We start from the raw sequence: 12,434 nt of genomic DNA, 5'->3' as shown, positions 1-12,434 counted from the left end.
ACCACAATGACCACAATGTCTTTATTTATGTTTCACTAACAAACACAATTTTATATCTCTATGTCCATATCTCAATGTCTTTATTCATGTTTCACCTAATATCTATAAATTATCAAACATAAGTACACAGAAAACTACACTTTACAAACCCTAACTTGATAGTGATAATAAAAAAAATAAATAAGTTATATCTCAGCCTGATATCTCCGTGTCTTTTTTGACAAGAATAACACAAAATAGACTAATTTAATGTTTCAAACCACAATGTCTTTATTTATGTTTCACTAACAAACACAATTTTATATCTCTATGTCCATATCTCAATGTCTTTATTCATGTTTCACCTAATATCTATAAATTATCAAACATAAGTACACAGAAAACTACAGCAATGGAACTTTACAAACCCAACAGGAATTAGTATGCGTGTGAGAAAAGAATCAATCAATTCTAATTCAAATTGAATGTGTATCATGTTTGATATATGTCAATAAGCTCTCTTCTGTCTGTATCTACAATGTGCACCAAGACACGGCACACAACCATTAAATACAATTACAGTAAGACCAAGGTCATCACCAAGGACAATTTTCTTGGGTTTGGAAGTGGGGCTGATTAAGGACTTATAAGGTATATAGACACAATTGCTCGCACAGGATCAGCTTAAATCCCTCCCCAGAATTTAAGCAACCATACTTGAATCATAGTTCTCTCAAGAACAGAAAGAACGTTAGATGCCCCTCCCAGTTTCATCTCTCTAGCAAAATGTTTTTCCCACCAACCTAGATTCTAATGTTCCTCATTTTTCCTGAGTACCAACTTTATCAGCAGCAGGTACATTTTCAGGGAAAGTGGATACATCCAAGTCAATAACCGTCAAATCATACGGTACAGATGCAGAACTGGATATATCCACAAGCAAGGAAGAATTTGTTGCCTCAGAACTACGAGCATCAGAAACGGGACCAGAATTTGAGGGAGTGCTACTGGTAGAAGAAGAAAAACTCGATAGCTGTATGTCATCTAACTTGTTTTCGTAAATATGCTTATTTTTTCTCACAGTATCCATTTCTGGGCCCATTGGAACAAAAGTTCGTGATCTGTACTTCCGTGCTCCCTCTTCACCTTCACTGTGGTTATACAGCACATAATCATGATACGTTGGTGCAAACTGCCACAAGTTTAAGGTGTATCAAAAAATCAGCTAATAAATGAAAAGCAAAGGGAGGGCGGATATTTCAACAAGACACATGCACGCCATATGCTGACAATGTTGAAATGCGTGAATACAAAGCGAGACTCACCTGGTGGACAGTATCATGGTAAAAGTCATTCAACTTCACGGCATGCCCAAGACTAGCTGTGAAACCACGAGATCCACCGATGTTAGCACCAGCATATTCTTTGTATGGAAATGCATAAAAGTGGCCCACAGCAGCAACAAGCATCTCAACACAAATGATAAAATTTTGAAGTAGAGCAGCTTCATCTGCATTCTTGATGATTCCCGACTTGGCAGCAAGGAAGAATAAGACACCCTAGGAAGCAAACAACATAATAAACTACTTCAAAAATCTATAGTTGTAATGATAAACACACGTACAACAAGCCATGACATAGAAAACTGTGCATTCAACCCAAAATTAACACTGGGAAAAAAATTGTATTGGGAGGTCAGAAAAAAGTGCCCAAAACAAAGTACCGATCATATGAAAATCAAATAAAGCATCCTTATAGAGTATTACTAGTGGGTTTCAAGGCACTTTGTGCCTAATGGATGGAAATGAGAAGAAATCATAACCAAATAACTGTAATATCAAGTAGTTATTTTGGGTATTTCATTCTATTCAAATTGTGACCAAAGTGCAGTTATTGTTGCTCAACAGCATTATGTAGGATTGAAGATTATTCCTATTTTGCATAACATTTACATCCTTTACCATGGTCTTGAAAACTAATAAAATTGCCAACCACCCCCACCCCCCAAAAAAAAAAAAATTACTGCATGACTGAAGGAGTTGAAATTTGAAAATAGGAAAGAACGTATCATATTTCATAAAAAGAAAAGCAGCATGAAAAGTAAGTACCTGCCAATAAGTCAAGAATACAACAGATTTTATTATGATGAACTTTGGAACTGGATTGAATGGCTGGAGGAGATCCTTACAGGCCATATAAAATAAGGCAAGAGCATACAAAGCCATCGTATACGAGAGTGTATATATAATAGTCAGGTACAAGTATGACTGCTTTGGATTGAAATTTCCATCCTTATATTTCCCCTTCGCATAAAGTATGAGAGTAACTACCACTAAAATGGGCTTCAAAATCACAAACTGCAAACACCCTTGCTTGCATTTACGTATGAAACGCCTGCACTAGAAGTTCCAAGAGTGAGAGAAGAACCATAAATTTGCAATAAAGATCATGCTGGCATGTTACAAGTCCTTTTTCATTGGCACAAATTTTTATTTTCCAAAAGCCCTCAAAAACAAATTTCCATACAATATATGTACCATAACCACACACACTACCAACTGACAAAGATCCTGATTCCAGGGAAAAAAATGGAATTCCATAGAAGGGATCGGTTTGCAGGGAGAATATAGATATATTCTGGCACGTAAACTTTTAATACAAAAATTTATAAATCAGGCACAAACTCACCCATCCAGCGGTATAGGAGGAAAGCAGCAAGTCATCAAACACACTGACGGCTTCAGAACTCGACCACTCAAACTTATTACAACTGCTCCAGGACCACCAACCCAAGCCAGACATAGTGATAGGAAATTATAAATGACCCATGCCTCGTAACTAAAACAGTAGAAAAGATACAAATTAACAAACGGCTCCAGGATAATACAAATATATCTGTGAATCTCATTATAATTTAAGAGCAGACAACAGAATGCTGGATGAATATAAATCACATAGCTGAAAATTAGCTCTACGTATGAAAAGAAATGGTATATTGCCTTTCCTCTCTTTTGACTGCAAATGTTAGGACGTCTGCTTTTGCAGCAAACCTCTACAGTACACTGCCTAAGTCTCATCTTATACGGAAGAATATTACTTATGTTGAGCAATTTTCAGAAGTTACTGGCTAACAGGGTAAAATCACTTGAGCTAGACAGATAATAGATAAATCAATCTATTTGAAGGATCCAAGACTATTTGATATCCAATGAATTTAGACTCCATGTAAAGTAGGGTTATTAATTCATTATGGTATCAGAGAGCTCTGGGTAGCAACATAGAGGGGGTTTCCGAACACTCCATCTAAGAAAGCCATACATAACTACTTCTGAGTCTTCATTAACTCAGGAATGGAGTAGAGTAGAAATATATATAATTCAGAAATATATAGTTTTCATATTCATATAAGCTGGTAATTGCAAACTAATCACCCAAAACATGCAGACCAAGAAGAGAAAGCATGTGAAACATGAAATAGGAATGAACAAAAATGTAATCAGATTTAATATCAGCAACAACCGAATAAGAGAAGAAATAGGGGAAAACAACGCATACGAACTTACACTTCCCGTATGGAATTAAAATAGATCGAACTGTCAGGTAGAACAAGGGACAAGAATGACATAAGCGCATAAACCTGCGAGAGAATAATAATTACATTAAAAAGTTTAAAATAAATCATAAAGATCAAATGTTCAATATTGCCAATGGAACTTCAAGATTAAGTCAATGGCTTTTCTGCTTCCAATTTAACACTGGAAGTTAAAAAATCAAATCCATTTATCTGAAGTTGAAAGGTACCGTGATGTGCATCTGATTTGATAATGTCAACTCTGGTAGATAAGCGAACTCTAATTATTCTAGTTCTATCCACTAAAAACTAGTTCATGCAATTAACAAAGCAGGATAATAGGGATCGAGAATAGAAAGAGCGAAAGAACTCACAGGGACCATGAAGACGATGCGTACGATGAATCGCTGGTAGGTAGGCTCAGTGTAATTGAGGAGATGCCTGTAGATATGAATAATAGCCAAAGCGATAGCTCCAAGGGTGCATATGAAAGCGGTGATGTAGAGGAAAGCAGGAACCAGCACCCCCATTGATGAAGAATTGGGGATGGAAGTTTAACTCTAAAACCCTAGTGTGTGCGTATGTAAGGGAAAGGGGAGAAAAGGGAGCAGATCTGAGAGGAAGAGGGAAGAATTGCAGAGAGGAGAAGAAGGTGAATGGTGCGGTGGCAAGTCGAAACTCGAACAATAATGGCGGCTGTTGGCTTTGCCAAGAAGGAACAGAGAAAAAGGAAATACAGTGCCGAAAAGCACAACCACCTGTATCCAGAATGGAAGTAATTAATGAATTAATATTCGTATAATTGGTATAATTAATGTAATTAAGTTATCGGTTATCACTGCTTTTGCTTTAGGTTCGGACCTATTATACCGAAACGCGCTAGCATGCTTATTATTCCAAATTTCCAACACGCCCAAGCGCGTACGTTTCACGAGAAATAGGAGAAACAAAACCAAGAGGGGATTACTTCACTACTATTAATCTATTATTAGGAAAATGCATGGATTTTGATAATTTGATAAGTATTATCTATAATAACTCCCACGACCATGGTAGTGTAATCTGTTGGATAAGTACCTGTAATTTTTTAAATTTGTTAGAGATGAGATTATAGAGAGCACTACAGATTTTTTCTCCTGCAAACAACTTGTTAGTATAACATTTAACTGAATGGTAGACATTGTAACAAATCTCAAACAAAATGATTTGCCCCTGAAACCAAAATATGATGATTTGTTAGTTTTTTTGGTGACTGAAATAAACTAAATAAAGAAAAACAAAACAAACAAAATAAGAAACTGCTTAAATAGAAGGACAGTCTCGTTTAAGACTACTCTTAAATTTCTCCCAAGGTGAAAGAAGCTCCACATGTGAAAGTTGTAACTTCATCGCCATCTTTGCCATAGTATCTACCATCGTATTTGCATCTCTCATAATCAAACGAAAGTCAACACGCCAATTCCAATGCATGATATCTCTTATTTTGAGCACCAATGGATCAATAAGCCCAAAATCATCTTGAGTAACAAGATTAAATGCTTTCACATAATCTGTCTCACAAATAACATCTCGTTGACCCACATCCCAAGCTAAGAGATATCCTCTCCAAATGGCAAACAATTCTCCTTGAAGAATACTATTACTCTCAATCATTCCCAAACACCACATTTGCCAACTCCCATTACAATCTCTAATAACACAAGCAAAACCAACACTATCACCCGAACCAAAATAACTAGCATCACAATTAATCTTAAAAGTACCAATGGATGAGGATTCCAAAAACCATTTAGAGTAGAGGGAATGGACATACGTTGTAATTCAAAAATATTCCTAAGCTCCTTTTCTGAAGATAATGCCAGACAAATCACTTTTTTCGGAGGCCAAGTTTCATGAGGATTAAAGATATCATTATTCCTTACTCGCCATATCCATCAAAGTCCCGAAAAGAATTTGAACGGATGCTCTCTGCTATGATACAAGAACCAGTTCTTCAAATCCAAAGGATGACAAGAAATATCCAACCTATGCCAGACAAGCTGAGCTTTTGGATAATCCCAAATATAATGTAAAACTGATTCCTGGCTAGAAAGACATCTTGGACACCTATCTGATGATGACATCCCTCTTCTAAAGCGAAAACTTGCAGTAGGAAGAGCCTCCTTAAGACACAACCAAGCCAAAAACTTATGCTTTTCTGGAACAAGCTGACGCCAAAGCCAAAGCCAATTCTCCCGCTCCTCCCAACCAAATAGCTTTTAGATTTTGAGATAAAGGGGAATAAAGAGTATCCAAATGCCACCTACCAACCGACCAAATATCCTGTATCCGGAGATTCGAATCAGAAATGTGAACATAATCCATCTCATTAGATAACCGTCCTTCTCTCCTCCAGCTAGAAAACCAAAAATTCTGGTTCAAATCTCCAATACACCAAGCGATGATGATTTGTTAGTTATTACCTCTAAAAGATTTTCTAAACTAACTATATTTGTAAATTATTGATTGAAAGCTCAAAAAATTGAGCCATCAAATCCTTTCATGGGCCTCTCCTTGAACAATACAAGAGCCTATATACTAACGGAAGAGTTTCAAGTATAACAAGAAGCAACACTTCTGGAGATTTATTTACACTGACTCTAGGGATTGGAGGAACGGAGATGAGAGGGGGTTTTGTGAGGGGAGGGGCAGCTCGCCCACACAGCCCAAGAGAAGAACAAAGAATTGAAGGGGCACTAGTCCACTGAACGTCAAAAAAAGTGAAGAAAGCCACTGACGGAACTGATTTTACAGGGGAGGAAGCAAACCCGCCGAGATACGAAGAATGGATGGAGGAAGAATCAACGAAGGATATGGCAGTATCTGCAGAGATGGATATGAGACCCAAACAGGTGGAAGGGCCTTCAGAGGGAAGAAAAGAAGCAGCTCCGAAATCCTTTGCCCAAGCGGTCAAGAAGGGTACAAACAGAGGAGAGCCCAGAACTGAGAACAGCGACAGAGTAGCGACCGACCACCTAGGAAGCTCAGATGACGAGAATGAGGAATTGGGAATAAAAATAGAGAAAACACCCAACGGCCTATACAACCTGGTGATAAGCGAATCAATTAAATATGACTTGAGAAAACACTGGTGGGAGTCGCTCATAGTAAAAGTTTTGGGAAGAAAAGTCTCGCTGGCAGTGATTAAGAGAAGACTAGAAGCTATGTGGAGCAGAATGGGAAGCTTGGATGTCATAGACATTGGAAATGACTATTTTCTTGTTCGTTTTTACAATGCAGAGGATCTAGATTATGCACTCATGGAGGGACCATGGAAGATACTAGATCACTATCTCACTATTCAACTCTGGAAACTTGATTTCAACCCAAGTAAAGCCACTATAGACAACATTGCAGCTTGGATCAGATTGCCATGTTTGGCTATTGAATATTATAATAGGATTGTTTTGGAGAAAATAGGAAATATTTTGGGGAGAACCATCAAAGTTGATACCAACACTTCACAAATATCCAGAGGCAAATTTTCCAGGATATGTGTTGAAATAGACTTAACTAAGCCGTTAGTCTCATAATACCTCATCAATGGAAATATACACATAATGGAGTACGAGGGACTACATCAGGTTTGCTTCCATTGTGGACGTGTTAGGCATGAAAAAAGTGAATGTCCAAATCTGAAGAACCAGACACAAGTTAGGAATGACCAGAAGCAAACGGAGACAAGGGAGGAAGAAAATGGGGGAATAAGTGGAACTAAAGCAAAAACAAAGGGTAAAGAAGTTATTGAGGCTAGTCCAGAAGAATATGAAGGGGCCTATGGTCCCTGGATGATCGTTCAAAGGCCGTTGCGTGGAAAGAAATCCACTACAGCAGGAGAAGGTACAAGTAATGGGGTGAATAATGTAAAAGAAAAGATACAGGCCGACAACATCAACGTACAGCAGAGGTCACGTTTTTCCGTTCTGCACGCTGAGGAAGAACCACACAATGATACTAATGACAATGACAAAGGAGCAAGAGAGAGGAATGTAACGCAAAAAGATATATCCGCCTTTAGTGACACTCAAAATGCGGTCCAAAAGGAAAGCAATGGGAAAAAAATTCAGAAATCAAAGATACTCAAAACAAAAAAATCAGCCCAAAAATCCTTGCAAACCAAAGAGCCCATCCACAATAGAAAACTATTATTGAAACCACCAGTCCAAATCAAAGCCCCAAACGGAATCACAAATCCCTGACCCCTAGCTCTGACAATCAAAGCAAAAACTCACAAATTGAACAAATTATGCTCTCTAAATCTGAAAACAAGTTGAACCACCTACCAAACCATAACAGAACACAACCCACACAGCAACAACCTCTGCAAGAAGACATGCACACCGAGAACAACCCCCATCATTTTCAGGAGAACTGGGTGACCCTTACTCAACCCTCAACAGATCAATCAATTCTAGTCGAAAACACTGGAAGGGAGGACATGAAGTTTGATAATCCACCTGACCCGAAACCACCGGATGTTGTCTCGGTAGAGTCTGAAATGCTTGTTGAAGCCATGATACAGTATGAAAAGGGAAATGAAGCCAGGGAAGATGCCCCACCAAGGGAGGAAGAGATTATGTTGGATGCTTGTTGATTGTGCTTGGAGGCCCAGGTTCTGTACAGCTTATTTGCTTGTCTATTCCTTTCCTTTTGTTCTTTTTCCATGGATCTGTTATCTTGGAATATTAGAGGGTGTGTGAACAAGGCATCTATACGCACCGTAAAAGAACTCTGCAAACAGTATCGACCTGATATGGTAATTTTATTGGAGACAAAGTGTAGTGGTGACACAACAGATAAGGTGATTAGAGAAATGAGTTTTAATTATTGTATTAGGGAGGAGGCTAAGGGGTTTGCAGGAGGCATTTGGGTTTTGTGGAATAATCCTAACCTGAATGTACAGGTGTTGAGAAACCATCAGCAGTTCCTTCATTTACAAATTGTTGATTTTAAGAGAAGAGTTTGGTGCCTAACAATAGTGTATGCTAGCCCACATGCTCACTTGAGATCTAAACTTTGGGAAGAAATGAAGAAAATTGCGCCTGATATGAAATTGCCATGGCTTTTGATTGGAGACTTCAATGATATTAGTAAGGCAGATGAGAAAAAAGGAGGTGCTACTCTAGACATGCATGCTGTGAATCGTTTTAAGAGATGGATAGAGGAATGTGGTTTAATTGACATGGGATATATTGGCTCAAAGTTTACATGAGTTGGGAGAGTTAGAGGAGGGTTGAACAGAGTCTATAAGAGACTGGATATGGCTCTTTCAAACTCTGATGGGAGAATTGCATTTCCAAATGCTAATATAAACATACTTCCAAGAGTTAACTCAGATCACCATCCTCTCCTAGCTTCACTAGAACCAGAAAGAGTGGATAAAGGTGAAAAACCCTTCAGATATGAGGCCATGTGGAAGACACACAGTGATTTTACAAGAGCTGTAAAGGAGTTATGGAATAAGGATGTTGATGTTCCCAGAGCACTAAGCATCATGACAGAGGGTTTGAGAAAGTGGAATATAGAAGATTTTGGCCATGTTTTTAAGAAGAAAAGAAGACTCTTAAATAGATTGAATGGTTTTCTGAAGTCACCTACTTATGGAAGGAACCCATTTTTAGTGGAACTTGAAAAGAATTTACAGGAGGAGCTTAATGTGATTCTTGACCAAGAGAAAATTTTTTGGCTTCAAAAGTCACGACAACAATGGATTGTAGAGGGTGATAGGAATACGAAGTACTATCACACCAAAACAATCATTAGAAGAAGACGGAACCGCATCTTAAAATTAAGAAAGGAGGATGGTTCATGGTGCGAGAATGTTGAAGAGTTAAAGCTCATAGCACTCAATTTTTTCAAAAAGTTTTATCAAGATGAGATGATAAGAAGACCAATCCTTGTTACTGAAAATACCTTCCCAAGATCAGAAGAGGAACAATATGAAGACTTGTGTTGACTACCTTCCGCAGAGGATGTTAAAAATGCCATGTTCAACATAGGATCGTTAAAAGCTCCTGGAGAGGACGGGTACCCAGCCCTCTTTTTCAAAGATAATTGGAAGACTTTGGGTGAATCGATTACAAAATATGTAGCAGATATTTGGAGAAACCCAAGAGAGATAGAGAACATCAACAATACCCTTTTGGCTCTGATCCCTAAGGTAAATCAGCCGGAGTTCATCACACAATTCAGACCAATCTCATTATGTAATGTTATATACAAATGCATCACAAAAATTCTGGTTGAGAAGTTAAAACCTACCATTCAAGATCGTATATCTCCCTGCCAATCAAGCTTCGTACCGGGTAGAAATATACATGATAATATTATCATAGCACAAGAGATGACCCATGATATGAAGAGGATGAAAGGGAAGAAGAAATTCATGGCTCTCAAGATAGATTTTGAGAAGGCGTATGATAGATTAAATTGGAACTTCCTGGAAGCCACTTTGAGGGAGTTTGGCATAAAAAAGCAGGAGCTGGAGATTATTATGGCCTGTGTAAAGTCGGTGAAATACAAGGTACTCTGGAATGGGTGTAAAACGGAGACGTTCCAACCAAATCGGGGACTTAGACAGGGAGACCCCATATCTCCATACTTGTTTGTCATAGCCATGGAGAAATTATCTCATGCCATAGAGGATGATATTGGGAAGGGACTATGGAAGCCGATGAGGGTAGGAAGAGATGGACTTCCAATTTCACATCTACAATTTGCAGATGATCTTTTACTTTTTGCAGAGGCATCTCTATCCCAAATAAAGCAAATCAAGAAAACTTTCAAAGGATTTAAAGAGGCATCAGGAATGAAAAATAAATGTGGCAAAGTCATCTATTCTTTTTTTCAAAAAATGTGGAACATAATATTAGAGAAAGTATAAAGGGAGCATGCAATTTTCAAGAAGTCTCTTGTTTGGGGAGATATTTAGGAGCCTTGTTAACTAATGGTCAAAAAAGTAAAAAAAAAAATACAAAAATATCCTGGATAGAGTTAAAGAAAAATTCAAGGGTTGGAAAGTCAATTGTCTATCAATGGCGGGACGCATCACTTTGGCTAAATCAGTTGTGAGTCCGTATTTAAATTTTGACATGCCTTTTTCCCTCATACCAAAAGGGATAGGAGCCAAAGTTGAGAAGCTTCAACGAAAATTCATCTGGAGAGAAGATCAAAATAACAAGAAAATTCATGCAATCAGCTGGGAACAAATTTGTAAACCAAAGGAGCTGGGAGGTTTAGGATTTCGAAGGATTCATGTGATGAATCAAGCATTTCTAATGAAGACACTATGGAGATTGTTCACAAAAAAGGAGGCGCTTTGGGTCAGAGTGATGTATAGCAAGTACGGGAGGGGAAGAAACCCCCTACAAGGTATGGAAACCTATAAAACCGATTTTCCTTTGTGGAAAAATCTGGCTGCTCAATGGAGTAAACTGATAAAACATATAGAGTTCACGGTGGGTGACGGAAAGACTATAAACTTTTGGACTGACCCCTGGGTTAGAAATGAAGGGCAACTTTGTTTGAAAGTGACAAAATCTCTAGAAGAAGAGCTTCTCAGCCTCAAGGTGAGAGAGATTAGACTAGAAACTAGAGAGTGGAACCTACATTTTCTTGCTCGCTATCTCCCACACGAAGCTATCCAAAAGATAAGAGCAACTCCTCCTCCAATTGATGAAGGAGGTGAGGACATAATCCTTTGGAATCTTTCGAAAGATGGGGAGTTTACCATAGCAAGCGCTTACAAGTGCTTAAGTAATAATAATAATGAAGTTGAAGATAGAATTTGGAAAATCCTGTGGAGCTGGCAAGGACCACAAAGAATAAAATGTTTCGGATGGCTGATGATTCACAAAAGACTCTTAACAGCAGAGAGAAGAGCAAGGCTTTTCGGTAGTAATCCGAACTGTCACATCTGCCAAGGCCAATAAGAAACAATTCTACAAGTACTAAGGGACTGCCCCCCAGCTGCTAAGGTTTGGCATCAATTAATTCATCCGCAGCACTTTAACATGTTCTTTAGAGCTCCTTTTAATCTTTGAGTGAGGTGGAACTTGATAACAGAAATTGGTAGAATTAATCAGGAAAAATGGAAGACATACTTCCTGGTAACTTGTTGGTGGTTGTGGCGTTGGCGTAATAAAGAAATATTTACCCAAGCTACAACAAGACCAGCGGAAGCTAAAACCTCCATCATGGCTTACGTCCAAAACATAAAGGAAGCTTTTAAAAAAGAGCCTCTTATCAATTATCTCAAGCGAAAAAGAGAGATACAAGTCTCGTGGAAGCCGCCCCCTATTGGATGAATTAAAATTAACTCAGATGGAACCTCCTTGGACAACCCTGGAAAAGCGGGATGCGGTGGCATAATTAAGAATGAACACGATAAATGGTTAGCTGGATATATGGTGAATATAGGAAATTGTACAGCTTTTCAGGCAGAATTATGGGGACTGCTACATGGATTGAGAACAGCTTGGGAGCTTGGACTAAGAAGAATCGTGTTTGAAATTGATGCTAGAGTGGTGTACAACCTAATGATCAAACCCAAGCGATGCATGAATCATCACGAGCCACTAGTTAGACAAATTCACCAAATGACGATAAGGGAATGGAAAATTGAATTCAGACATACATACAGGGAAGGAAACAGAGGAGCAGACTTCTTATCCCGTAAAAACTTGATGGCAGCACCGGGATTTCATTTTGTTGACTTACCATCTGCAGAGCTTAGGAACATTGTCTTAGATGATGCGAGAGGGGTTGTACTACCCCGAACTATTTCTATAATGTAATTTTGGGCTTCCAGCCCCATTTAGTATACCAAAAAAAAAAAGTATAACAA

The 12,434-nt window shown here is 38.4% G+C and overlaps 3 protein-coding genes across 3 annotated transcripts; 2 read left to right on the top strand and 1 right to left on the bottom strand.

Annotated features, from left to right (window-relative positions):
- Window positions 428-4,347, bottom strand: LOC107646000 (transmembrane protein 184A). Its single transcript, XM_016350170.2, has 6 exons — window positions 3,925-4,347; window positions 3,543-3,616; window positions 2,668-2,817; window positions 2,088-2,373; window positions 1,305-1,538; window positions 428-1,171 (listed from the first exon to the last, which is right to left on the bottom strand). Exons 1-6 carry the CDS (start codon window positions 4,078-4,080, stop codon window positions 800-802), a joined length of 1,272 nt encoding a protein of 423 aa, XP_016205656.1. The 5' UTR covers window positions 4,081-4,347; the 3' UTR covers window positions 428-799.
- LOC107646550 lies at window positions 6,379-7,122 on the top strand. Its single transcript, XM_016350731.1, has one exon. It carries the CDS (start codon window positions 6,379-6,381, stop codon window positions 7,120-7,122), a length of 744 nt encoding a protein of 247 aa, XP_016206217.1.
- LOC107646551 lies at window positions 8,253-8,801 on the top strand. The gene has a single exon (XM_016350732.1). The coding sequence runs from the start codon at window positions 8,253-8,255 to the stop codon at window positions 8,799-8,801; it is 549 nt and encodes a 182-aa protein (XP_016206218.1).

This window comes from Arachis ipaensis, chromosome B06 (genome assembly GCF_000816755.2).
Source record: "Arachis ipaensis cultivar K30076 chromosome B06, Araip1.1, whole genome shotgun sequence".
Lineage (NCBI taxonomy): Eukaryota > Viridiplantae > Streptophyta > Magnoliopsida > Fabales > Fabaceae > Arachis > Arachis ipaensis.
This window is presented reverse-complemented; position numbering and strand designations above follow the sequence as displayed.

What these genes read in the sequence shown, in the direction of transcription:
- LOC107646551 (XM_016350732.1), top strand. Translation starts at nt 8,253, where the DNA reads ATGGATCTGTTATCTTGGAATATTAGAGGGTGTGTGAACAAGGCATCT.
- LOC107646550 (XM_016350731.1), top strand. Translation starts at nt 6,379, where the DNA reads ATGGAGGAAGAATCAACGAAGGATATGGCAGTATCTGCAGAGATGGAT.
- LOC107646000 (XM_016350170.2), bottom strand. Translation starts at nt 4,080, where the DNA reads ATGGGGGTGCTGGTTCCTGCTTTCCTCTACATCACCGCTTTCATATGC. An exon ending in TATTCTTGACTTATTGGCAG is followed by an intron (nt 1,539 to 2,087) that starts GTACTTACTTTT and finishes TTTGCTTCCTAG; the next exon opens with GGTGTCTTATTCTTCCTTGC. An exon ending in ACCATGATACTGTCCACCAG is followed by an intron (nt 1,172 to 1,304) that starts GTGAGTCTCGCT and finishes AACTTGTGGCAG; the next exon opens with TTTGCACCAACGTATCATGA.